General features: G+C 41.7%; 1 protein-coding gene across 4 annotated transcripts in view; it reads left to right on the top strand.

Annotated features, from left to right (window-relative positions):
* EBF1 (EBF transcription factor 1) overlaps positions 1-26,164 on the top strand; it is a 266,020-nt gene that overhangs the window by 144,978 nt on the left and 94,878 nt on the right. For all 4 annotated transcript variants that reach the window (XM_053991340.1, XM_053991337.1, XM_053991339.1 and 1 more), the window contains exon 7: positions 24,491-24,572. In XM_053991340.1, coding sequence (XP_053847315.1) covers positions 24,491-24,572 — 82 coding nt within the window. The remainder of the gene's footprint in view (positions 1-24,490; positions 24,573-26,164) is intronic.

The following is a 26,164-nucleotide window of genomic DNA, read 5'->3' as shown; positions in this document are numbered from 1 at the left end:
CTTTCCCCCATCCTCTCTTCTGTCTCCTGAAAGATCAGCTTCCTGAGGACTTGCACGACTAAAGGTGGTGTTCACCATACAAGGAGGAGAAACTGCACCCTGCATTTTAGGTGTTTGGTCAACTGTGTTGGCCCAGTTCAGCACAGAGCTCTCACTGCCTCTCTCAGACCTCTAAAGGGAGTCTGTTCACCAACAGAAAGACCAACTTGATTGCAGCAAATAATTCTGTTGTCTCCAGTGCACCTGAGTGCATCAGGATGTGAGCAGTAGTGGATTTGGTTCTCTAAGGAGAATAATGGACTGGCAGCAACTGGGAGAGGAAAGGAATCCTGAAAAACCAAAGTCTCCCATCAAATGGTTAGCAAAAAGCCAATTGTTCTATTTACAAGAGCTCTCCTGCCTGGAGGAGAGGCAAAAAAAAAACCAAAAGTATCAAGACAAGCATTTCCTCCCTGTAATGATAAGGAGCTGTTGCCTGCAGCATTCAGACTACATGGTTTCACAGATGTTTTAAAAAAACCCCAGCCAACAGTCTCGCTCTACCTTAACTAGAGCAGCAGCACAATTGTCTGTCAGTCTTTGTGCAAAGCAGAGTGGAAATATTGCCCTCCTGTTTCTTTAAGTCCCAGAGACTTAGTAAAATTAACACTAAATGTTTTAAAAGAAACCCTATCAAAAATCACTGATGATTTCAAGTTATTATTGAGCATGGGTGTCTGGGTAGCTTGGGGCAGTGCACATAAACTTGACAAACAGGGTACTTTAGTGCTGCCTGCCCAGATCCACATAATAGGGCAATGAAGCTTTTATTCATTCAAAGAAAGGTTGAGTTTGATTGGCAGGTCAGCCTGCCTGAACACCACAGTCTCTTTTCCCTAACACTTCACTGCTATCAATTACAGTTTTGAATGTGAATTGTTTCTAATGTAAAATAATGCCAACCTCTGCCTCTAACCTCAGGCCAGAAAGCTCTCCTCTGTTTTTTTTTTAATTCATATTCACTGACTGCCTGAGGAATCTGTTTCTGCTTTGTGTTTTCTCAGTCTCTCACCAAAGTGCTGCCATCAGAAGCCAGATTCGTGCACAGCACATTATTTTCATTGCATTAATGATATCATTGGTGAGCAAAATTAAATAAAGTGATTTGTTCCCCCTTCCCCCTTCGGTGCCACAGTTGTAATGTTTGTTCTTTTAAACATGGAGGTTCAGAGACATAATTCATAATAAAGTTATAATCCATTACAAGCAAGCATGACTCTGAAATTGCTTGATTTTTATCTGGCAGTTGACTTAAATCTGTTTGCAAAAGTTGCCAGATTGAAGCGAATGCAGATCTTATTTAAATCAGGTGATTTGGTTCAGCTGCCATCTGTTGGCCAGTTCATTATTATGATTTTGTGGTTACAGTAGTTACCTGTCTTCATTTATTTCAGTAAAACAGAAATTACATTTAGTAAATAGTGGGGTGTTATGTAATGTCTCTTTACCCCAGGGAACTGGGTTTACTTGTACGCATGTGTAACTTTAACACAAAATCTCCTTTCTGTGCTGGATGACCATTTATGCTGCAAGATGCATTTCCTGTTCTTTGTGACAGACCTCAAAAATGAGTTCCTCTGCTGACTTATAAAAATGCCTCGTGTGTTGCGTTGTGGAATGTTAGAAAGGCCCTACAGGATGGCATTTTTAATGGGCTCCCAGAGTGGGAAATTTGGGTTTAGGACCCTCTGAATGGAGGAGTCAGTTGTAGGGAATTCTTTTGTAGACTCAGATGCTGTTGGTTTTTTTCCTGCTCCTTCATATGATTCACGTTCCCTTACTGAGGACCGTTTATCCACTTTAACAAAAGCTTCTATTCCAAGTGAATTTCCATTTCACTATTGTTTCATCAGGATTTTCCCTCTCTCGTGTTTGTGGCTCGTCTCTCCTGTTCCATTATGGAACCCCTGTAGCACTGTGTGCACTCTGCCTCCAGTGACATCACTTCAGGCTTTCTCCCATCACATCCATTATTATCTTGATGGGGATATACAGAAAAGACCTACCTTTGCTCTTTCATCTCTCTTGAGACAGCCACTCTGCAGAATAACCTAGAAACAAGCCATCTTCTGTATGTTATTGCTTACAAAAATACAAGTTTCAGGATGAAGCAGTGCTTGCGATAACAGCTGTTTTATCAAATACATCCTTACATGGATTTAGCATATGTTTAATTTTATGGTGTGATATTTTTATGCACAGTTTGTGGTGGGAAAGTATCTCTTACTTTAGAAAAATAAGTGGATAAAAATGTTATATATGATGCTTTGTATGACATGGCTGGAGACACCTCCTGCTCCTGGAGGTTTTATGTTTTCCTTGTGGGCTCCTTCCTGCTATCTGAGAATTCTCCATTAGCTCCAAGGATAAGGTGGGCTGAGAATTTGAAACAGGAAAACGTGAAGTCTGGCTTTTTCCCTGTTATCAAGTTTCACTTGGCCATGGTATATATCACAGTGTCCAGCAGACTGTCTGAGGAAATTAGAGACTTCTCACCATATTGTGTATTTCTGTCATGCCATACATTAGGTGATTCCAGGTATGATTTCTAGTTTTTCATAATGTGTTGTTCTTCAATTTTGATTTCATTTCAGACTTCTAATTCAGACAAAAATTCCAAGTTTTGACCCATTTGACATTCAGCAAAACTCAGAACATGGCCTGGTAGCCTAGTCTTGGTCAAATGGCAATTTTTATAGCCACTTTGCCTTTTGGGCAGTGGAGGTAAAGTGGCACATGGTCTGATTTCTGTGTTACACCAGTTTTAGAGCAGAGTAACTCCACATTTTGCATATGGAATTCCTGATTTACAAGCTCAGGCTAACAGACCACTTTCACAGCAAGCATGTTATGTATTTTTGGTGCAAATAAATGTGTGCTCCTCAGTAACTGCCTTGTGAGGCTCAGACCTTTGGAGTCTGAATGCAGTATGTGTGGAAAGGAAGCTATGAGAGATGCCACCTACTCTAACTCGTCCTCCACTTTCCAAACAAACATGGCACAAACACATTGTAAATAAAGATGACTTCAGACACAGCTCTTTTCATGGGTGAATGAGTTACACTGGGCGTTTTACTGGCAAGCGAAATGTTCCCTGGATTCCACGTTTGAATACTTGATCTGTTAGCATTGCTGGATTCTTTCGTTGCTGTGTATTGATTTAAAGTCTCTACTGCAAACAAGCCCTCAGCTCGCTGGAAGGCAGAGTTTGAGAGAGATGCTGCTGCCCAGCAGCAGAGCCTGGCTTGCTGCAGCCAGGGTTGTGTTCTCCAAGGCTCCAGGACAGTGTTTGAGGACCATCCCACTCTGCCAGCAGTCCCCAGAAACCATCATTTCTGGCAATTTGGCAGTGCCTGTGCTCTCAGGGCTGTAGCACTGCACTGGCATTACCCAGCCTGATGAGGAGGATCATGTTCACCTTCACTGGAATATGAAGTGGTTAAGGCTGTAATTCAAGAAAGCAATTGAGCATTTAATGTAAATCCATCTTGTTCTGCACATGCTGAAGCATGTGCTAAACTTTGACTTTAATGAGACTTGACCCAGTGTTTGAAGGTCTATATGTACTTAAGATCAGCTGATATCGTGAAGACTTTTTAGCTGAACTTCATGCACAATGTGGATGTTGTGGTTTAATATCAGATGAAACAAGTCCTAATAAGAAAGTTTTTTGGCAGATCAGTCTTTTGACTGTTTTTTTTTTTTTTCATGAAATCTGTTGCAATTCATAATGCATCCTCTTTCTTTTTTTTTTTTTTTTTTGAAAGAACACATGAGGAATTGAATAATGTCGCTTATAATTTTATGAGGCACAAAAATTTTTGAACAGTCAGCAGAATCCTTCCTCAGTTGTTTGGAAGCTTAAGGGCTTTAGAAAGTTCTTCCTTAGAGATAAATAAGCTGTCAATTCATGATGAAGAAAATCAAACTTGTGCTGTTGATTTTGGCTGTGGTATTTGCAAAAGTATGAGAGAAATTTTTGCAGCCGTAGAGCGCTCCATGTGTTAGCATTTAGCTTTCCAATGCCACATTGTGCCTCTGATAGCATTTCTAAAAGGTAAACAGAAATGTCAAAATAATGAAAATAAAAGATTAACCATTCTCATTTTTGAGAGTTAGAACTCAAATCTGTATTGCAAATTAATAGAAAGCCAGATCAAGTTTCAAAAGCTGCTTATTGCACCATTCCCTGGCATTTTTTTTTCTCCCTTCTTCTGAAGGCCTTTTTCAGACTTCACCAGATTTAGATTGTGAAATGTCTAAACAGAGGTTCTAAACAGAAACCTGGGAGGTATAGAAAGTATGCCAAGAGCAAATTAGTTTACTTAGTTCATGACTTTAATACACCCTTGCAATTAGCAGAGTATTTCCTTTGGACTGTGGTCTCAAGGTATGTGTTTCTGTTCATGATAGTTTTTTTTTTTTTTTTTTAATTTGCTGCCTTTAAATGAGAAAAACCAAACTCCACAATTCTGCCTTGGTGGGTCCATAGGTACCAGGAGTTTGATCATGTCTGAGTCACAGTTCAACTCACAATTCAGCATCTCCAAATGCATGGGCAGGTGGGAGAAAAAAGGCTGAGTTAGGACCTGGTTGCAAACAAGGCAGAATTAGGGTGTAAAACCACTTGCCAAGCCTCTCCTTGATACAGCAGTTTCTCATGGGTGTATGTCCTGAGGGGTGTGTTGTTTTCCATGTGTTGTCTTCTGCTGGAGAAAATACACCTTTTTGGCTGAGTAAAATATTGAACTCATGGTGGAAAACATTGTTGAAGGCACCAATCCCTTTGGAGCTGCATCTTCCCCTACAGACATCCTAAACTATTCCAGCTCCTGGATGCTTTGTCTCTCTGCCACCTCCCCATTTCCATCAACTAAATTCACGTTCTTCTCACTGCCAAACGTTCTAGAAACAGCTTCAGTTCTACCTGAATCTTCCTGAGCTGCCAGCATGGCCATCTCTTCTCTCCCTGGAAAACAACTGCAACCCACCTCGGAGCTGCCAAATTGGCACCCACAATTGCAGACTCTTGACCCAGCGTGACACAACCCCTCTCCCTCAGATACTGATCCTGCCCACAAACCCCCCACAATGGCAGCTTGACCCTGGCTGACACAATTGCCTCTTGTGTTTGCCAAACCCACAAAATTATAGGGGTCGTGCAGGAAAAGGCCGTGAGGTGGGTGAGTTCGTGCTCCCCGTGCTGTCTGTGACACTGTGACCCTATTCATGGGCACATCCTTGCAGGAGGACCCGGCAGCCTGTCTGCAAGGCATTGCTTTAAATTGTAGCCTTAAAAGAGCCTTTTTTAGATGCAAATGAAAGACCCAATAAGAGCTTAAAAAATAAAAAAAAACTCCCCAAAATGTATTAAGATTACTAAGAAATATCTGATGCTGCTTCTGTAGTTCTATAATTTTTTTTGTATTCAGTCTTAATCTTTTTTTCTCATGCACGCATGTAGACTGCCATGCACCCAAAACCAGTCTCATCATTTATATTTGTATGTGAGAAATCTTCAAGCTATCAAAGATATGTTTATATTTGGCATAGAAGAGCTATCTGATGGTCACTCAGGTTCCAGCCCAGTTTCTTTTAATAGCTGCTGGTGTTTTAACTTTGTATTTCAGTTCTGCCAGTGGGAGAATGGGAGAAATGATACATCCTCATTTCCAGGAGGTGATCTGTGGACTAATCAGACAGTGTTTATAACACATGTTGTAAAATGTAAATTCCTGTAAATAAAAGTATGTGTATTTATGTATGCTATATTTATATACAGTATAAATATATCTAAAGCATGTATGGGTGCACATGCATGTGACTGTGTACATGATAGACATGTAAAAGATTATTTTATTATTTTTCTCCTAGTGTGTTTTTAATTTACTCATGTGCCACTGAGTGCCCTGGCCTGAGAGCAGGGTTTGGGGATCTCTGCTCCCAGATGTGTTTCTCTGCAGGCCCCCTGGCTGTGTGCTGGGGCAGGATGCAGCAGTGCCCTGCTCCTTACGGGGAGGTTTTCTCTGGGCTTGCTAACACAGGGAAATTTACTGGCATAATTATACCTGTATAATTATGCTGGAGTAGTTATACTGCTCTAACTCCCCTGTGAATGCTCTTGTGCTGCAATAATAGTGCCCATATGGGGAGTTACACCAGTTTATCTCTACTGGAAAATATCTCCATGTAGGCAAGTCCTTCTTTAGGGGCAGATTTTGCAGACCAAGGTGCTGCACAGCCCTTGTAGACCCTTGGTTTGTACATCGTGGTTGGCTTTTGGCAGCCACGTTTTGTGCACAGGAAAAAGTTGTTTAGAATTCCTACCAGAATCTTTGAAAGGAAACAAACATTTTCTTTCACCAAGAGAACATTTTTTTCTTCTGCAGTCCCTTTATTTATATTTTTAATATCTCTTAATATCTAAAAATACAGATGTAACTTCTGACTTTTGGGTTCAGGAATTTTCTTTTTAGATGTAGTGAGGATCAGATATAAGCCATGTCTGGGAGCAATACTTGGCCAACAGCTGAGTGTGTGTGTATGTGTGTGTGTTCATCTATCCATGATTCATTCTGAGGGCTGTTTTAGCCTTCATAAAATATTCATGCTGGTTGTGCATGGTTCTATAATTGCCATCTCAGGCCTTGAATTATTTATAGGTTGTACTGTTCACATAGTCTCATTTACTGATAGAACAGATAACACTATACAAGAGGATCCCAAACACTCTAATGCCTGTTACTTTGCATTAAGTAGTGGAATTATATTACTGTAGGTGTAAAATGCTGGCCTGTTTCTCCTCTCCCTTTAATATATCATTTTTGTATTTATAATATGCTAATTGTTGAGATGCTGTTAAGCCTCATAATTCCTGCCGAGTTTTGCAGAAATCAAAATGTGGTTGAAATGATTTAGCTCTTGATCCCAAAATGATTGTTCTAAATCCACCCCCCTTCCTTCCCCCGGTGTTAGCACCCAGGGTAATTTATTGAAGTGATGTATGAGTACACATGCATACCTGAGCTCCTTTGTTTTACACTATTGATCAGTTTGTGTATCTTAACTGCAACAAACATGCAGAAGTCCAGCTAATGCAGACATTCACCGAGTGTATTTTCAAGTTTGTTGTAGTCAATTAAGTGCTGACTGTGAATTCATCATGAAAAGTGATCTTATTTCCATCAAATTTCCTATTCATCTCTTCTGTGATTAATTCTGTCAGCTTTTCTGACCTACTTCTGACTTTATTATTTTTTTTTTTTTTTTACTGAATATGTGGAATTGCATCAGTTTAGCTTGGATACAATGCACTTGAAGTTTTCTTTGCCTGCTCAGATTTTGGCTTATTTGCTTTCTGAACCAAGTGCTAATTTTGGTGGAAAATGCAGCTGAGATGGGTTTATTTTTTTTAGTTGTTCTGCTTTTCTAATTAAAAGAAATAATTATTGGAGTAGAAATTCAGTCACTAGCAGAACCATGCACTGGAATACTTTCCCTTCTTTTACCAAAAATTCTTTCATGTTTTTGTGAAGAAGTCACTTATTTTCCTCCCCTCTGAAAGGAGAATATTGGCATTTCCTTACCTGGCTTGATGACAGTGGGGACTAAGTACATAAAGAGGATAAATTGTGTCCTTGCTGTAGTAAGGAAGTGCAGTAGGAGCACATGGGAAGGGATGGCTGCTGAGGTGTGTGGTGGCACTGGCACATCCCAGGATCACACAGAGCACACCCAGCCAGGGTCTCTCTGGAGCTGCTGCTGGGTGGAAGGAGAGCTGCTTCCAGCCCTTCATTTCAGTGCAGCTCATCCCGTTGCTCACACAGGGATTAGGAAGGATGTTCTTCCAGCTGGGTTTCTGTTTCCCTCAGGGAGGCAGTTCCTGACCTCTGCTCCAGCTGGCAGGCTGGGGATGCTCCTGTCCTCTTGGGCCACCACTGTGTTCCCAGCAGGGATCAAAGGAGATCCTCAGTCTGGAATTCAGGCTTGATTCTGCCTCGGGTGCCAGAGGAGTGAGTCTGGTGTTGGTGGTGCTTTGCTCCCGTGTGTCTCCAGAGGGTTCCCTGATGTTTTGGGAGGGAGGAGCCAGACAGGTGTGGTGCAAGAAGGAAGAGGTGGTTGGTGGCTTAGCAGTGATTCAGGTGCAGCATCAACTGCTCAGGGGACATCTAGGGGCTGCAGGTGACAGAAGAGGTGACAATGGGAAGTTAACCTCTCTCAAAGCAAAGTGTGGGCGAAGGCAGCTCTAGAATGAAGCTAGAAGAAAATAGAGCAAAAAGAAATGCTTCAGCAAAACAAACCATTTTGGTGAACAATAAATTCTTGAGGAAAATATGTCTCTGCCTGAGCCCTTATTTTTCTTTATGTTAAATCATTATAAAATAAAACTTGTGACATTCACCGTTCTGTACAATGGGATGAATTGAAAAGAGCTGTGTTCTTTTCTGTATGATTTTGTGAGCCCTAAGGGTCCCTCAGAGAAGGAAACAATGTTATTGTCATGCAGATTTCTCTCCTTTTCAAGATTTCAGAGTTTCCATGAATCCCTTGCAACAGAGTAGTTCTACTTCACATGTTTTTAAAGCTTTCCTCAGCAGTGCCTGTGTGGTGGCTTCTTTGCAATCTCCACTTATCTCATGGAGTTTTAGAAGTTTCTAGAGCTAAGTGTGTTTGCTTGCAGACAGTACCAAGCTTTCATGTTGGCACTCAGCTTACTTTTTGCTTTTCCTGCCCGTTTAAAGCTTAAGGAATGTAAGGAAGAAAAACCCCAAAAGGTGGTTGTGAAGTTTGTTCTTATCTGTCATATGTTTTGTGGTAGTATCTGTCATAAGTTTGTTCTTATCTGTCATATGTTTTGTATAGAGATCTGGTAGGTCAGATTTCTATACAAATCATATCATGCTGCCCCACAAAATTTTTGACTGAAAGGAGGAAAGATGGTAAATGAATGACAGGGAGGAGAATGGGATTAAAAAAACCCAGGTGCTGGAGGTGCTGTACAGCTGACATTATTTGATTATGGTGATGCTGTTTATTTGGGCTTCACTGCTCTAATAATTTGGTTTTGGTCAGGAATAGTGGTCCCAGCTTCTGCTTGCATAGGTGTTGTCACGGAGTTGGAGGAAGGGTTTGCACCACATAAGTTCTGTGTTGGCTGCTAGAAATACAATATTGCTTTTGGAGAAAATGACACATTTTTATTAGGCAATTACTAAATAAATTTTCTGCAGTGAAATTGTTAAAATGTGTGGTCCTGGGTTTTTAGGGTCTTTATGACCTCTAGCATTTTGCAAATGATGGGCTGTGGGGACACTGAGGTGTCACTGAGCCTTAACTGGTGAACTGGTCTTTGCTGTCGTGGCTGATCTCAGACTGTACTCCCAAACAGTTTCCTTCAACAAGAAGTAGTGTGTACAGTGCAGGAGCAGTGGTGATCAAGCCTTTCAACAGAATTTTACCATCTCTATTGCTCTAAAGCTATGAAGTACCAAAAAAATCTCATACACGACCTAGAAAAACAAATTGATAAGTGTGGTTCTTTCACTGATCCAGCCTATACAGAATAATTTTCTTAGAGACATTTAAAGTCTATGAAATCCTACATCGTTTCCCCTTTATATATCAGAAGTCTTTAAAAATATCTAAGATTTTTTTTTATGCCAACAATACATGAGAGAATCCTAGATGTGTGTGACACCTTTTAGAAAGTGTCTTTGTCTTTATCTATCTGTACGGTACCTGTGTGCTAGAGAAGTGTCATGATCCCTGTTTTAAAGATGGGAAAAGAAGACAGAGAGATTTAAAGGTAGATTTTTAAAGGTGTTTTGACTTCTAAGGATGCAGTAAAATGTGCAGTAGGACTTTTAAGAGGGCTTAATTGCAACTTTAGCAGCCTGAAAGCGACTCGGTGACTTCCAAAGCGTATCAAGCACAGAAAGGAATGTAGGTCTTCTGTGTCTTGCTCTAGTACTGTAACCATGGGATGGCCCTTCCAAGGTGGATTGATTTTGGAAAATAAGCGTGACTTTCTGCTGCACTGCTCTTAAGGATTGTTGCTTCAGTAGGACACGGAAGCACTGAGTCATGGCTGCTGAGATTAAGTGAAGAGCTTTCACTTACAAATTTTCTCAAGATGATGTTTTGTCACACTAGAGGTTTTTCTCTTAGAATGTTTTTTGTGCTGGCAGACCTTCAGACATGATCCTTTCCCACAAATCTTCCTTTTTTACAGACTGTCATTTCCCAACAGAGGCAATAAAAGCATCCAGAGAATTCAGTCAAATCTGTCTCTCCCAGGCTGGCTGTGAGCTCATCACCAGTGCATTATTGTGTGTATTCCAGGGTGCTCTGTTTCATAAGGAATCTGTCGCTGTAATGGAATACAACATTGTAAAACAGACCATCTGGGCAAAACTGGCCTTACTATCAGGAAAGCTTTGTTATAAAACCAAAACGAGGGTCCTGGTTTGTGCTTTGGTAAGAGTCAGCTTTCCAAGGGGTGAGGAGCTCAACTGTCAGGGGTCCTGTCCTTATCTATCTTCTTCCTCTGCTGTTGACAAACCTCTTGAGCTCCATAAAAGCTAGTTCCAGTGACAGCTTCTCTCCTGGCCACATTGTGCATTTGCAACATGCAGTTTTATTACTGCACATAGTACTTAATGCAGTCGTGTGTAGATCCAGATGTCTTTCCTCAATCCTGAACCTGCCACAGCTGTGACCAAAGTAACCAAAAGATGCCAACATTTTCCCTGTTGCTTTCCAGTGCTTACAGTTTTTGCAGGAAAATTGGAGGAAGGGTTTAAAAAAGTACATGTATATCACATGTACATTTTTTAATATATTCTGTTGCTTTAAGTTATGCTTTATTCATATTGTTAAAAAAAATCAGTTTTGCTCAAGAAGTAGTAAAGGAAGTATTGGTGCTGTGCCAGTCATCTGCAGTTTAGCATCACATTCTGCAATACAACTCTGTGGTGTTTCATTTCTGTTTCAAGCTGTGATTGGCTGGGGAAGCACTAAGAATGGAAATATTACAGGTGTTCAGACGAGCTGTAAATCAAACCCAAGATTTGGCCCCACCTGTGTGTTGTGTTGTTATAAATGATGGTATCTATAAACTTGGTTGGCTTAAAGTGGTGCGAGTGAAATTGTAACATGATACACTCAGGAGATGTGTTTTTGATAAACTTTCTGAAGAGCTGTTGATACATCCCTGTAATACTGTGTGGCAACTTTTATTCATCTCTGTATGTGTCTGACTAGTTATGATGTGTGCCGATAAAATTTAATGACTGGACTGAAAAATATTTAATACATTAAAATGTATGAAATATACCTGTAACAGGTACCTAATTTTGTATATTCTATGCCATTCCCACACCCAGCATGGGTGTGCACACACACGCCCACGTGTGGCTGTGGTCCCCAGTGTGCAGTTTATAGTTTGGAGAGAAATCATCCTCCATCATTCGTCACTGCCGAGCTGCAGCAGACCAGGCCAGCACATCATTTGTTAACAGCGACAAAGCCGCGCTCATAAACGCCGACATGTTACATTAATTTATAGGCACTGAGTGACTTATTAAATGTGACGTGTGAAATATAGCAGGGCCCGGTATGGATGATTAGGTTTTGGGCTTTGAATTGTTGACAAGGCAGGGGTAATGAATTGCGGGACACAAGCTAGTGTGTTTCCCCCTCATTAGTCAGTATTAGCTGCATTAATAGTAATAATTGGATATATTCATCATTTAAAATGTTTTAATAAATGTTTGGACAGCACCTGATCTAGGCTGTCAAATATTAGACTGGAAGGTTTGTGATGGGAGAAAAATTATGCTGTTCCTTCTGCAGAGATTTATACAGCCTAAGGGGTGCCATTTGCCAATGTCCTTTAAGAGGTAATGGGTGGGAGAGAGTTTGGGAACAGACAGTGCAACAAGAGAGAAACAGCCTCTCTTGCACTTCAGGAAGACATTTTCAGTTTATTTTAAAGACTTCTTGGTCCTGAGCTCAGGTCTCCAAGATGGGGTCTGAACTGGTTATTTCTGGTCAGATGCCAACCTCAGGTGAGAACTTCACAAAAGGTGTGGGTGTTCCCACCTGAATTTGTTTCACTCTTTCACTGCTGCAGACTGAATGTTGCTCGGGGCTCAGGAACTTTCCAATTTGGGGTTTTGGCTTGGAGTCATCATTACTTTGAGTTATTAACATATTTAAAATTCCTGAAGATTTTCTGCCTGGACACCTTGAAAGCATAAGTCTCTTTAGAATGAAGGCAAGGTGGTGTTCTGTGGGTGTTCTGCCAGCTCCACTTCCATTCTTGGTTTCTTTATCTCAAATGCTTTATTGCCTACAACTTGATACAAAGATTCCTTTGAAAAAAGGAAAAAAAAAAGCTTTTTTTTCCATTATTTTGTGATCGTTAGAAGTGGGATTTAAAAAATAATCTAAAACTGTTACCAAGGAATACAGAATGTATCTGTCTCTTGCTTTCAAAGTGACATGTAGGTGAACATTAGAGTGTGCCTTCTAAGTGACTGGATGGAGATCAAGGAAAAAAAAAAATTAAAATCTCAATTTAAAACTTGTGAGACATCACTTTGCCCGTTATGTAATGAAACCCATTTTTTTAAAGCAACCTTCAGGATATACAAAAGCAACAGCGCATGGAGTTATTGGCACTGCATCACTAGACTGACAATTTTTTAATTTCAAAGAAGAGTCCTCTAAGGAAAAGCCTCACTAGTGTGGGAAGCAGCGTTTGGTGGCTCAGTGGGAGGTTGGCTTCCCTTTCAGATGCTGCTGAAGAGGTGTCACACCAGGGAGTGCCGCCTTGCTGGAGGTGCCGTCTTTCAGGAGAGACACAAAGTCAAGTGTCTGACCACCTGTAGTCTTAACAAGTCCCAAGACGCTTTCTGCAAGGATGAAAGTGTTCTCCTCAATGTCCTTGTGAGTTCCAGGTAGCTGCTTCTACTGAGTGTCAGGAATCTTTAAGATGAAGGGATCTTCACGCTCTCTTAAACACAGTGAGCCAAACCTGCCTCTTTATATCCATGGACTTTGTGTGAAGAGTTGGTGGAGGACTCAGAAGATGTCAAAGGTAAAGCTGCAATGCTGCAGCTCCAGGCTGGCAGAGAGGCTTCCCTGCAGGAGCAGTGCAGTCGTTTTGTGCTTGTTGCAGTTATTCTGTGCAGTGGAAGAAGTCTTAGCAGATAGAAACTTTGTCATTCAGTTGTAATCAGAATGATCCATACTTCCCAACTTGGAGTAATATTATTTTATTGAATAGACTCAAAGTCACATGCAATTTGTATACACTTGTACACTTGTGATAGTGTACATTTAACTGCATTTTCAGTCAAGCCCCGAGCATTATATTGTCAGGGTTGTCTGTTAGTTGGTGGCAATTGTTGACAAGTTGATGTGAGGGTATTTTAGCATGTTGTCTAACACGTGTCTGCTGATGAGTTTGTCACTGGCACTGCACAGTATTTCTTCAAACTTGCTCTTAATTTTTATTTGGAGATTAAGCAGAGATGTAAAGTTTAGAATCATAGAACCACTGAAGTTGGAAAAGACCTCCAAGATCATTAATCCAACCTTTGACTGACTACCATGGTGTCAACTAAACCACTGAATGTCACGTCCAGTCATTCCTTGGACAGCTCCAGGGTTGGAAATTCCACTACCTCCCGGGGCAGCCCTTTCCAAATCTTTGCCACCCTTGCAGTGAAGAAATTCTTCCTGATGTCCAGCACAATTGCTCTCAAAAGAGCTATTGTACTTCTCAAAAGAAGTACAATAGAACATAAAATACAGTTAGATTTGTTTAGCGTTGTTCAGTACTTCCTAGTCCATTGAATTGTAACTTTCATTGCTAAGATGTAGACGCACAACAACTTTTATCTTTCTGCCCTGGATACTTGGCAAGCTTTCTTAACTTCTCATTGTAAAATTTCCATCGCTGATGCTGTCCTCTACAGCGACACAGAAAAGTCATAATTCTGAAGTACTTATCTAGTACTTTGTAGACCCTCATGCTCTGTGTTTTGTGGGTGTAAATCTGACTGATCACAGGTCTCATCCCTGCTTTCACACACAAAGGCATCTGGAACACAGCCAGACATCCATAAATACAGGGGAGATCCCAAGTCTTGTCTGTGTTTTAACACCATGGAAGTTGTCTGTAGCTGTTCCCTGTTCCCCTCTGTCAGGTATTTAATGCTGTGCCTCTGCCCTTACAATGCTTTTGGTCTGTTGAGCTCCCTCTAAATGTGCTGGTTTTCATTGTTCCCACCAACAAAGTACACAGTGCCATGAGCATGATTTATTTTATAAATGTCTTACAAATGCTGACTCATGTCTTTGCCTTGCTCTGGTTCTAACTTGTCACTAGCATCCTGATCTGAATTCTACTCCAGTTTTGGGGTTTTGTCCTTCAGCTTGGGTACCCTCACTGGATGGTGGGCTTCAAGGGCAGGAGAAAATATTCTTGTTATCTGGATCACCTTTCCCAACTGGTGCAAGAGATAACTTTGCAGCTACAGCCTACAATGCCTTTCCCACATCTCTCTGACACAGAAGAGGACATCAGCAAAAGTATTTTTCCTACATATTCAAGGCTCATTGCTTTAAGAAAAGCTCTGAAGCACTTAATCCAAACTTGTGATATAAGCAGATATGATTGGTTTCTACATGCTTGCTGCAGAGGTCATTATTTCTGGGGTTAATTAAGCTCTTTCAATGTCATGTTAAAAGTAGCAGACATATGCAATATTTATTGATGACATCTCCAGCAGTACATATAGTGTGGTCCTCTTCACCAGCACATCAGAAATTCTTTTCCCCTTCCTCTTTCAGTTTTTCCCCATTTGTGGTAAATCTCAATGAATTTTACAGTGTTTGGGTTGCTTGCCCATGCACACACAAACAGATCTTCAGCATCTTATACTTAGAGGCAGTTCCGGATCCCCTTTGAGTACCCCTGGCATGTCTTCTGTTGTTCAACCACTGCACACACAGCTCAAAGTGCCTCTGCCTTTGCACAGAACAGCCTCTTGCTTCCTTCCAGCTCTCAAAATAGCCACTACACTCTGGATCCTGTGCTCACTGCCAGAGCTCCCTGCTGCAAAGGAAACGAGGGCTTTATTCTCTTAAATATCATGAAACAATGGGAACCCCTGGATGGAATGTCCAGCTTGTGGGCAGGAGCTGAAGGCAGCACTTGACTTTCTTCCACAATATTTTTGCACTTGATCTTGTCTTGTGTAAATACAAATGTACATTTGCATGTATTTTTTTTCTGGACAGCTAATTCTAGACTCACCACTACTAGTTTATTTAAAAGATTTCTTTTAATCATTGGATTTATTCAAGAGGACCATCTCCCAGCAGCATCTCTGTCAGATTGTCCTTTGTCAGTGACTGACTGGGTTCCCAGATCATTATAGTTTTTGATTTATTAATTTAGCTTTTAATAACTTAAAGTTATTAATTTATTGGTTTTTTTTTTCCCCCTTCCCCCACATAATGTCCTTCACTGCTGCTACTTTACTTGAAGCAAACATTTAATGTGTTCTATGAAGCATAAGTTGTCTTAGGAGGGGATGCAATCAATCCCTCTCCATATTACACTTCCCAAATATTTCTCTGTAATTACTGAGGTGGTTCAGGTGAGGTAAGTTCCACCCAGGACTGTGTGAACAGCAGATTTACAGGCATGTTTTAAACTTGTCCATTGCTGCTGCAGTTCTCTGGAGGATTTAGTGTTGCAGAAGCTGAGGCTGGGGTGTCACCCCAGCAGTAAGTCCCAGAGTCTTCCAATGTAGATCTTGCTGGCAGTGATCCCAAGGCACTGGAGCAGCTGCAGCCAAGAACCCCTGAGCTTGCCCAGAGTCAGCATCTCACAGGCACACAGTACTGTGAAAAGTTCTTGCATTTCTCTGGAAACTCCTTGGATTATGTATTTTTAATGTTTTTGAGACATGAATTTACCCAATAATCACTTTCTTGATGTTTCATTTTCTTCGGACTCATTATTGGTGTATACTGTGGTATATTGTAAATAAGAGATCTAACAGCATCTTGGTTGTTTCTCTCTCTTCAGGCCATCAGTCCTGCACATAAATCTGGTCAAAAATAATTTCCATGTCAGTCTAAGCAGACCTCCTGCCCCTTTTTAATTTTTTAAATACTTTTTTAACATAAAGCATCTTCCACTTAAAAAAGACATCTTGAGGACAAAATGAAGCAGGGTCTTGGGGGTTTCACCATTGTAAGATCATGTCTGCACCTGGTGTAAATGCTCGAGGATTTATCTGTTCAGATGGGGTTTGAGCAACAGTTCATCTTCTGCTTGTGCAGAATTTTTTCTCAGAGCTTTAGAGGCTCCCACCTGTCCTTTAAATGGCCTCAGCCTCTGGGTTTTGCAGGTTTGGGTGATGGCACCAGTGTGCCAATGTTACTTAAAGATATTCTTGGGCTCAGGTTATTTGAGGAATCATTAATTATTGTATGTGCAGGCAGATTGCCCACAGTTTTACATGCAGGGGATTTACATGTGCTGGTCCAGGGAAAGGTGGGAAATGTGTTTCCCACACGTGAAATATTTACCAGGTGAATCTTTTTAACTTTCTCAGTAAGCTGGTGAAAGAAATACGTCATCAGCAACCCCAGCTCAAGGTTAAACACTTTAGGGCCTCATGTTTGCTGTGAGAAAAGCAGCTTCAGAGGGCTGGATTAGCCCTGCTCTCCAACATCCCCTGACTGATACCTCTGCTGCTTTTTGGTGCCCATGCTAAAGTTACAGAGTTTACCTTGAGGAAGCAGGGAAGCAAATGCTGATATCGTATTGCAATAACAGCACTGCTGTTATCTGTCAGCACTTACACTGAACAGAGGCTCTTTCTGCTAAAGTATGACTCTGGCAGGGCTGCTAATTCACTGGCATTGTGTGAACTATGACAGACCACAGGGCTGGTTTGTCGTTTTTTCCAGTGACTGAAGTCTAATGTCTTCAGTAAAAACTAAAAATAGTTAATTGGCTTTTATGCCGTAGCATTTGAGGGGTGAAATGGGAGCGAAATGGGGAGAGACTGAAGGGAAAAGTGGTTAAACTGAAGCAAATTAATTGACTTTTATTGTTACTGTTTTACTATTCACCATCGTTGTCATCAATCAAATACCCTGTGTATCCCCTGTACACAGATGGCATAAACTCCTTCCAACTTTTTTTTTTTGTTTGTGATAGAAAGGTAGCTGCAGTTCAAGTGTAATAAAAAATTTAGATACTAGAGCTGGACACTAGTAAGGAGATTTAGGAAAATTCAGATTTTCTCTACTTGAAAGAAAAAAAAATATTGAAACGTCAGACCTGGGGGCAAAATTAAATTACAAAAAACTGAGCATTCAAATCTGCCTCTGGACTGTTCTTAATTCTGTTTTGTGATGTTGTTTTTCAGTAGTGTTATCTCTTTCTTTTCTTATTAAAAGTCTGGGAAAAGAAACCAAAACAGTCTCTCTGGGATTTTAACTCACTCACAGGAGAAAATGCCAAACACACTTTCCCAAACTACTCTAAATTTCTGCGATGCATTATAACTCAGTATCAGGGAGCTAAAGGAGTCCAGAAAATGCAAGATGAAAAATTGATATGCTGTGCTTCGCTGTGCAGAACGCACAGACCTGAGGAAAAGTGACTGGGAGCACTTGCTGAAGTGAGCAATGAGTAATTTAAGGCTGGTTTGGGTGGTCCTGCCTTCTGATTTGGTGATTGTGTGGTGCCTCCTCAGCTATTTGCTGTGCTGAGCTGAATATTTACTGTATTGATAACAGCAAACCCTGGCAGTGCTGGAGCTCTGGCAGCAACAGCAAGTTCACAAAAATAACATTATTATTACTATTAGTATTATTATTATAATATTTCTGTTATTATGACGCTGCCTGAAAAATTTCAGTCTACAGGCTCTGCTTGAGGTTTATTCTCTGCATCACATTGCTTTTCTTGGACCTTTTCTGCAGTTCAGGAGGAAGATATATATTTTCTAGTAAAGGAAATAACTTTCCATGCCTTTAGTTTTGGTGTTTGTTCGTTTTTGTAAACCAGTGAATTGCTTAGCATCCCATAAATGCAAAATGCATGTCTGATTTGGCTTGCATTTTAAATCAGTAAGAACAGATTCTCTCTGAATCCAGAGAGAACAGATTTGGGATTTTTTTTTCCTTATTAGGATGTTTGATAACTCAAGAGGTTCTGTTTAGAAGAGAGTTAGATGGCTGTATCTGGTGTTTAATTCCTCTTCTGCAGAATAAATTTCCTGTTGTAAAAATGCCACAAAAGGTTGCTACTGCTGTTTATTGACTAAAGAGGCAAGTAAAATCCAGCTGTGAACATGTGGGTAATAGGAGGTTTCCTCCATGCCTATATTTGATTTCCATGCTCAGCCTCATGTTGGTAAACATCAGTGTAAGTCTCAATTATTCTTTTGTGAATAAGGTACCTGACATAATCAGGGAGCTGTATGTGAAAAGGCCTGCAAGGGAAAAAAAACAAACCAAAAAACCAAAAAACAATCTTCAAGTGTAGTTTTAAAATGTTGGAAAATGAAAGAAATTATTCTTCAAGAATATAAAAAAGCTTTATTTTAGTCTAAGTTTTTCAACGTTAGGACTTTTGCCAGTTTAAAATAGGAGTTTTGATAGGAAGAGTCAACTTGAAAAGGGAAAAAATTAGCTTTGTCCTTCTGAAGTTCCTAAAGGGAAATTTCATAGATCATGGAATCATAGAATCATAGAATGGTTTGGGTTGGAGGAGATCTTAAAGCCCATCTCATTCTACCCCCCCTACCATCCCAGGTTGCTCCAGGCCCTGTCCAACCTGGCCCTGACACTTCCAGGGATGGGGCAGCCACAGCTTCTCTGAGCAACCTGTGCCAGGGCCTCACCACCCTCACAAGGAATAAGTTTCTGCTTATATCTAATCTAAACCTACTCTCTCTACCTTTTGATTATTTACTTTTCCAAATAAAATAGCTTTTTCTCTCTGTTTTTATTTTAGCGAGAGATTACTGAGTAGATCAAGTTACCAAAGTTGCAGGAGAAGTTATAGATTGACAAAGAGAGAAGTGTGTGAAAAGTGCAGAGAACCCCCTGCAGAAGCAAACAAAGCAGTGGCAGTGAGTGCACTGTCAGCCTTGGTGACCTCTGGGCTCACCCCTGTACTGCCTCTGGTTCCTCTGGCTATGCCAAGTTTTCACCAGAGCCAAAATACCCATCAGAGGTTGTTTGAGACACTGTTTTTGTAGCATCACCAGGCTGACAGCAGAGCTGGATGTGCTCAAGGATGTGAGTGGTACCTTTGTCTCCACTGGTACTGTTTGTGTATTTAAATTTATGCACATATTTAGTACTCTGCTGAATTGGTGTGCCGTACAGAATGGGCATGCATTCCTTTTATCTGATGGAAAGTTGATAATTATTGCCCTGGCCCTGTGTATTTTGGTTTTACTAATTTTACAAACCCACATATACTTGCTGCTGTGTTTCATCCAGCAGTCTGAAGTTGCTCTTTTTCTATCAAATGTGTTTACACCACAGAAAAGGTGTGTTTTGTCAGTTTTGTTTGCCCTATCCAGGTCTGAGCTGTATAACCAGCACTCACTCTGGATAGCCACTGGTCTGGCTGACCTTGGCACCATGACAGCTGTCGTATTTTCACATGGAGGAACTGTTCTTGAACAACTTCTCCAATGTATCAGGAACAAACAAGCTTTTCTTCAGCATCAGGAATGCAGCAGGTCTTCTTTCCAACTATTTTTTTTCCTCCTTCCACAGACATATTTATTGTGGCAATGGCAAGAAAATCCTACTGCTAAGCCTTCAGTTTGAGTTCCTTTAAACTTCCTTCAGAGGAGTGACAGAAGAGCCAACGTAGATCATGTCAGAGCTTGCTTTCTTTAATTTAACTCTTCAGTTATTTTTAATAAACATGAGTATTAATTTGTAGTGGCAAGAAAAGCAGGAGGGCAAAATCCTCTTACGTCTTCATTACCTGGATTCCATTTCTGCCGTGGGTTTAATTTAAATCCCTGCGGTAGTGGCAAAGAGAGGGATGCTGCTGGGGAAGGTGTTGCACAAACCCAAAGGGTTTGGTGTGTGATGGAAAATGAGGCCAGCAGGGAGTGGCAGGGAATATTTCAAACAAGTGGAATGATCTCCAGCTGGTGTTGTGCTCACCAGATCCACCAGTGGAACACGGGGAATCAGAGGATGGATGGGGCAGGAGTGAGGACAGAGCTGGTTTCAGGAGCTGGAAGTAACAGGAGGAACCAGGCCTGGGGTAGAGTTCCTCCCTAGCAGAGGGTGAGAGCACAGTCCTACTGGCACCAACATCTTTTTGGAAATGCAGCAGTTTTGTTAGAAAAAACCCACAACTTCATCTCCAAAAAAAAGGCATTTCTATTGAATTGTGAGAAAAGGAAGGGACATTCCCAACGGCCAATAGCACATTTTTTAGGGCTTTTGCCTGGCCAATAGAAGTTCACAATAGTCTGGGGCCTGGTTCAGCCCAGAGGTTTGTATTTAACCAGAGGATGCATTTCTACACTGGACCTTGCAGTTACTCAGGGATTTGTAGTGCATGCATGGCACAGATTAACTGCTCAGCAACGTCACTCCCTCAGCAGTTTTTGCAGCCTGCCCTGAGCAGCATCGTAGGACACCTGAATATAATCTAAAATTAACTTGTTTTCCCCCAAAATTCCCTTCCTTACACTCGAGCCATGTCTCTGTGGGGTGAAGGTGAGGTGATGCATGGAATTCTCTGGTTTAATACCAATGCAAGTTTTTGTTCCTGGACCTGAGCTGACTTGCATGGAGTTGGATTGTGTTTCTCTGCTCCACACGCACAAATGCTCTTCACACCAGGGATGGTAGTAGTCAGGAAGGGAGTCAAAAAATATTTGGTTGATTCATGAAAAAACCCCAAACCTTCAATGGTAGCAATAAGGATAATTGATGACTGACTCCTGTGTGGCAGAAGAGCTGGTGTTCAGCAGTCACATAATTTTGGAGAGAGAGTTGAAGATTTTATTGACACTCCTGTGTTTTGCACTTTTTTTTTTTTTTTTTTTTCATCTTGGAAATGAATTTCAGACCCCAGTAGTGAGTATTAATGCTATATATCCTCTGTGGTTAGCATTAATGGTACACAGTCCTGCCAAATGCGGGGAAAGTTAGAACTGAAAAAAAATAACCCACTGTGAAGAAGCTCAATGTGAGCAAATGGGGATGGAGGTTTATGCTTACAAAGAGCTCAGCTCTGTTGGCACTTCTCCTGGACCAGTGCTGTCAATCCAAGTCTGAAATATTTGCAGAGTGAAGTGTTGCTAATGAGCAACGCTGGCAGGACCAGGCTTGAGGTGAGGAAGGCACCTGAACAATCGGTTTAAAGCAGGAACCAGGAGCCCGGGCTGAGGCCCATGAATCAAACTGCTCTGCTCTACTCTTGTCTTAATCTGTTCCATCCTTCTTGCTGCCAAGGTGGGGGGATTCCATCAGCCAGGGTGTGGTGCCAGCCCAGGAGCTGCTCAGCTCTTGCCTGGATGATGTGGGATGCTTCGTGTGGCCGGGGGGACTCCAGCCCTGGTGTGTTCCCAAAGTGCAGCCCCATCGTTTGTTTTGTCTTTCAATAGAATTAAAATACGGCGCTTGGCAGAATGTGTTCTGTAAACTGGTGACTTTTTTTTGTTTAACATGCAGTGTGTGAACTTGGCTGTGTAAGCTTTGCGTTCCTCTGCAAATACTGTTATTTTTGCAAGTTAATTTTTTTCTGGAGTTGGTTTAATTCAAAAGAAGTTTTGTTTGCTTGCTTTCTTGCCTGAGGTTTTTTTGGTAGGTTTAAACAGATGAGCTTCATTTCTTCTGCAGTTTATTTTGGTGAAACTTCTGTAGCCTTTGGGGGTTATAGCACAGTGCAAATGGACTTAGACTGCAAAACTTTGGGTTAGAGTTTTGCAGACCTCAAAAAGCAAACTCTTGTATTTCAGAGTGACTTTCCAAGCCTTTGAGCTGACATGAATTCAGAGTTTGTAAGGGGAGGGAAGGCCCAGTGTTTCTCCATAGAGCTTCACAAAGAGTTTTCCATCTTTTTTTGGGGAACCCTTAATCAACCCACCAACACTCATTGCCAGTTATTTGTGTGCTGTGCGAATACAAACCAGGAATTTTTAGCTATTTTTAACTTTTCCATGCCCCAGCTCCCCTCAGGGCCTGGGGTGTTGCTCTGGGGCTGTGGCAGACCGGGTGGGCAGCTGCTGGACTCAGCCCTTGGCAAAACCGCCAAAATCCCGCAGTAAGCGCAGGGCAGCGCCAGCTTCTCCGCAAAGAGTGAGTGGCTCTGAGAGGTTTTGCCACATAAGGGCCTGTTTGAGGCTGTAGGCACCAGCTGACAGAGATGTCTTTGCCTCTGAACAGATGGCCAGGCTTTTTATTTCAGCGAGCAATCTCATGTGGAGGGGTGGTCTCCGAATCCTGCCAGGGTTTCACGAGACAGGGCCAGCTTAGGGCAAGAGGGATCTGATGTGTGTGCCCTTCATAGCTCGTGAGCTAAGTGACGAGCTGGTGACAGGACAGCCATCATCTGAAGTGTAAGATCCCCAACTCTCCCCACTTTTCGTTTTTCTTTGGCGGAATTAATGCCCTATTTGCTTGTCTCTCAAAATCCATTCTGGCACAAGTACAAACCATTGCCTGGTGGCAAGCAGTTGTCTGGATCCGAGATGCCAAGATTTGTGCTGACAGCTCCTTCTACACAATCTGAGTCAGGCTGTCACAGCTGGCCATTAGCAGCTTAAAAAGACACATGTACAGCAAATAGCACCACCTTTCCATTACTGAGTATCAGAACCTGCTTGATTGAGAAATGCAATGGCTTGCACTGCTCTTTCCTTTAAACAAACACTGCTTCCAAACCCCTGCTCCAGTGCAGTGGATGTTTATTTTATGTGGATTGCCTGCTCTTATTTAGAAGATCAGGTCTGGAAGAGACTTCCTGGGCCAGGAGATCTAGTCCTTGATAATCCCAAGCATCACATTTGATAATCCTCCTCATTACATTGCATTTCTTTAATGAAAAGAGTCCCTCGTAGTTTCAATTTATCATTGCAGCCATTTGCCTTGTATGATTTCCTTGGCATGGAGGAACAAGCAGCAAAACTTGCCTTGTTGAGGGGCAGCATCACAACTAGAGCAGGGCAAAGAATGCTGCTCATCAAAAAGGGATTTTCTGAAGCTGTTTACCCTGCACTGTTGTCTTTCTTGGTGACAGTCTGTGCAAATTCTGCTGACCTAGCATTCAGCTTGGGTGCTAAAAGAGGGCTGCTTGCAAAAGTTAACATTCAGATTTAAAGTAAAACAGGATCAAACTGTTCCCCACTCCACTCCTGTATGTGGGAACAGGGCAGAGGAACTTCTGCTTAGTCACTGATGGTTATTGCACATGTAATGCTGCCCTGTCTGGTTACACTGGGCTTTAACTCGCTGTAGGATTAAACTTTGCACGACTGAGCTTTAGTAGACCTTAGTCTGTAGTTTATTTTGGACAAAAGACTGATAAACTTTGGCTTTCAGGGAGGAAGCCTGGAATCTGAGACCCACTATTATTCATTGACTTGTCTTTATGGGTTTACAGTCCACTGATGCATAACACTGAAGGAAATATTTTCAGTGAAATGTTTGCTTTTTTCTTTGGCTTTGTAAAAGGCAATGTCTTCTCTTAGAGACATATGTCAGGGTCATATAGCTACTTCAGTGAACTGTGTATGGTCAGGAAATAGACTGCATCTAAAACATTTCATTTTTCCATGAAGCCATTCTTTTGACCAAGGCTTCCCCCTTCTCTTAGGGATTTGGGCTCCACTAACCACTATTTGAGCATTAATTTTATGCACAAACTTGGTTTAATCCTGGGAGGGATATTTCAACTGTATGGAACATTTTCAGTATTTTTGTATTAAATCAAAACCTGCGTGTGACAGCGAACTTGTAAAACAAAGCCCCATTTATACCCAAGGGAATTTTCATGTCTAGCATTTTTCTGTCCCTTTTTTGCAGTGCTGAAAAATGTGTCTGTTCCTCACTGCTCTGATGGCACAGCCAGCCTGGCGTGACAGGGGAACTGACTTTGTAAACATTAATGGCTCTGACACAACAGAGCTATGAAATTAATGTTTAAATTTTCAGGATGTGCTCACATGTTTTGCTAGATGGGGCCTATGCAAGCTCCACTCCCTCTTTGGATGGGCAGGGGGGTGATTTGTCTGAGTTGGGAATACTGATGTTGATAAGTCTTTGTTGGACCAAATGTGCATATGTCATATTTATATTACTGTCATATTTACACATACTACACCCTATTTGTAAGACATTAATATTTGTTTCTCTTTCTCCACAGGTTCTTCTTGAAATTTTTCCTCAAATGTAACCAAAATTGCCTAAAAAATGCAGGAAACCCTCGAGACATGCGTCGATTCCAGGTCAGTCGGACACGCTTCCTCCTTTAAAAATCAGCAGCTGTTAGGACAGAAGTACTTTGACCCAAACTAACCTAGTAATTCACTGGAAGATGCTAAAAACATAAGGTCACAAAGTAATGCCTGAGGACTTCTTGTTGCAGCAGAATTGTCAGGAAGTAGTTGGGTTTTCTTGCTGTGGAAGAGAGCGCTCTTGAAGATAATGTCATCTCCACCGGAAGGGAAAGCATGAAAAGGAAAAATCAAAATGACCTCTCTGTTGTTTTTAGCTATGGGGCTCCCCTGCTCTGAGATATTTCTCTCTCCATGGGGAACTATTTGTTTTCATGCAGACACCGAGTGAGCACCTTGTTTATTGGCTGGGGCAGAGGAAGGTGTAAGAGCAATTGATAAAATCAGGCTTGTGACTACACGTTACCCCTGAGCAGTGGTAAAGACTCATAAACGTGTATCAATGAAGGTCCATCCCTGTAGGGATGAAGGTCCATCCCTGTAGTGAGAACTTGGAAAAAGCTACCACTGAGTGTCTCTTTCTTGGGATGCTTTGGGCTGGTATTTCCCCACTGTTGCATCTTGTGGCACTGAGGCTTGGGAACTGAAATATCAACACAGCTTCAGATGGCCAAGGACATCTTGTTATGCTCCACCTCTGTCACAACTCATTTTGTGATGAAGAACGTCACTGTCCCTTGGGAAGGTGGTCTGTACATGCACTTCCCCAGTGCTGGCAGCACACTGGAGTGGTGGCAATGCTGAGGAATAATTGTTCCAACATTTTATTGAAGATATACTCTTTGACTGTGGCAATAATGCTTTACCTGGGTATGTGCTGAATAAAAATATGGGATAGAAAGTCAAAGAACTTTCTCTTTTGGTGGGAGGAGTGAATACAGCCCATGGAGGAAACATGGTAGAATCTGTCCATGGGGCTTTGCCTCAAGGTTCTGAGGAAGAAACAAGAGATTTGTCCCATGGACCACATGGGCCTCTGGAGAAAGACAACTCCAAAATATATCTGCTTTCTGTAGTTACTCAGGACCTTGTTTGCTTCTTTTGCAGCAGTGTTGCACTTCAATACAAGTGTTGAATGCTATGTAAGTGACAATATTATTTATATGTAGAATGTCTTTCGTTGAACTGCTTAATTGCAGCAATGCTGGAAGGCAGAAGGGTGCTATTTGCCTCTGAGCAGGGAAGTGCAGAAGTGAGGAGATGTGGCCACAGGGATTAAATTAATCAGTGTAAAAGCCAGCATTAGCATGGCAGAGCCCTCAGCTTCTCACCCCACGCTCCTCCCTCTGTCACGACTCTCCCGTGATTCCAGAGGGCATTATCAAGGAAAGAGAATGTGGGAAAAGGACTCTCACCAGCATGGGGATTTAGTCTGAGCAGTCACCCCTGGGGCCTGTCAGAGCTTGCTTCACAACATGTACACTCTGCTGGGGCTGTGCTCGCCCAGGCTCGAGGCTGATTTTCATATGGAAATGCCTGTGCGCGTCCCTCAGAGCAGCAATCAGGAGCTGTGTCGGCGGGGAGGTAGGACATAGGAAAGGTTGTTGATCTCTTGACTTGTAAAGACATTCTGTCATACAAAC

Source organism: Vidua macroura, chromosome 15, assembly GCF_024509145.1.
Source record: "Vidua macroura isolate BioBank_ID:100142 chromosome 15, ASM2450914v1, whole genome shotgun sequence".
Taxonomy (NCBI): Eukaryota; Metazoa; Chordata; class Aves; order Passeriformes; family Viduidae; genus Vidua; species Vidua macroura.
The sequence above is the reverse complement of the archived record's forward strand: the minus strand, read 5'-3'. Positions and strand labels throughout refer to the sequence as shown.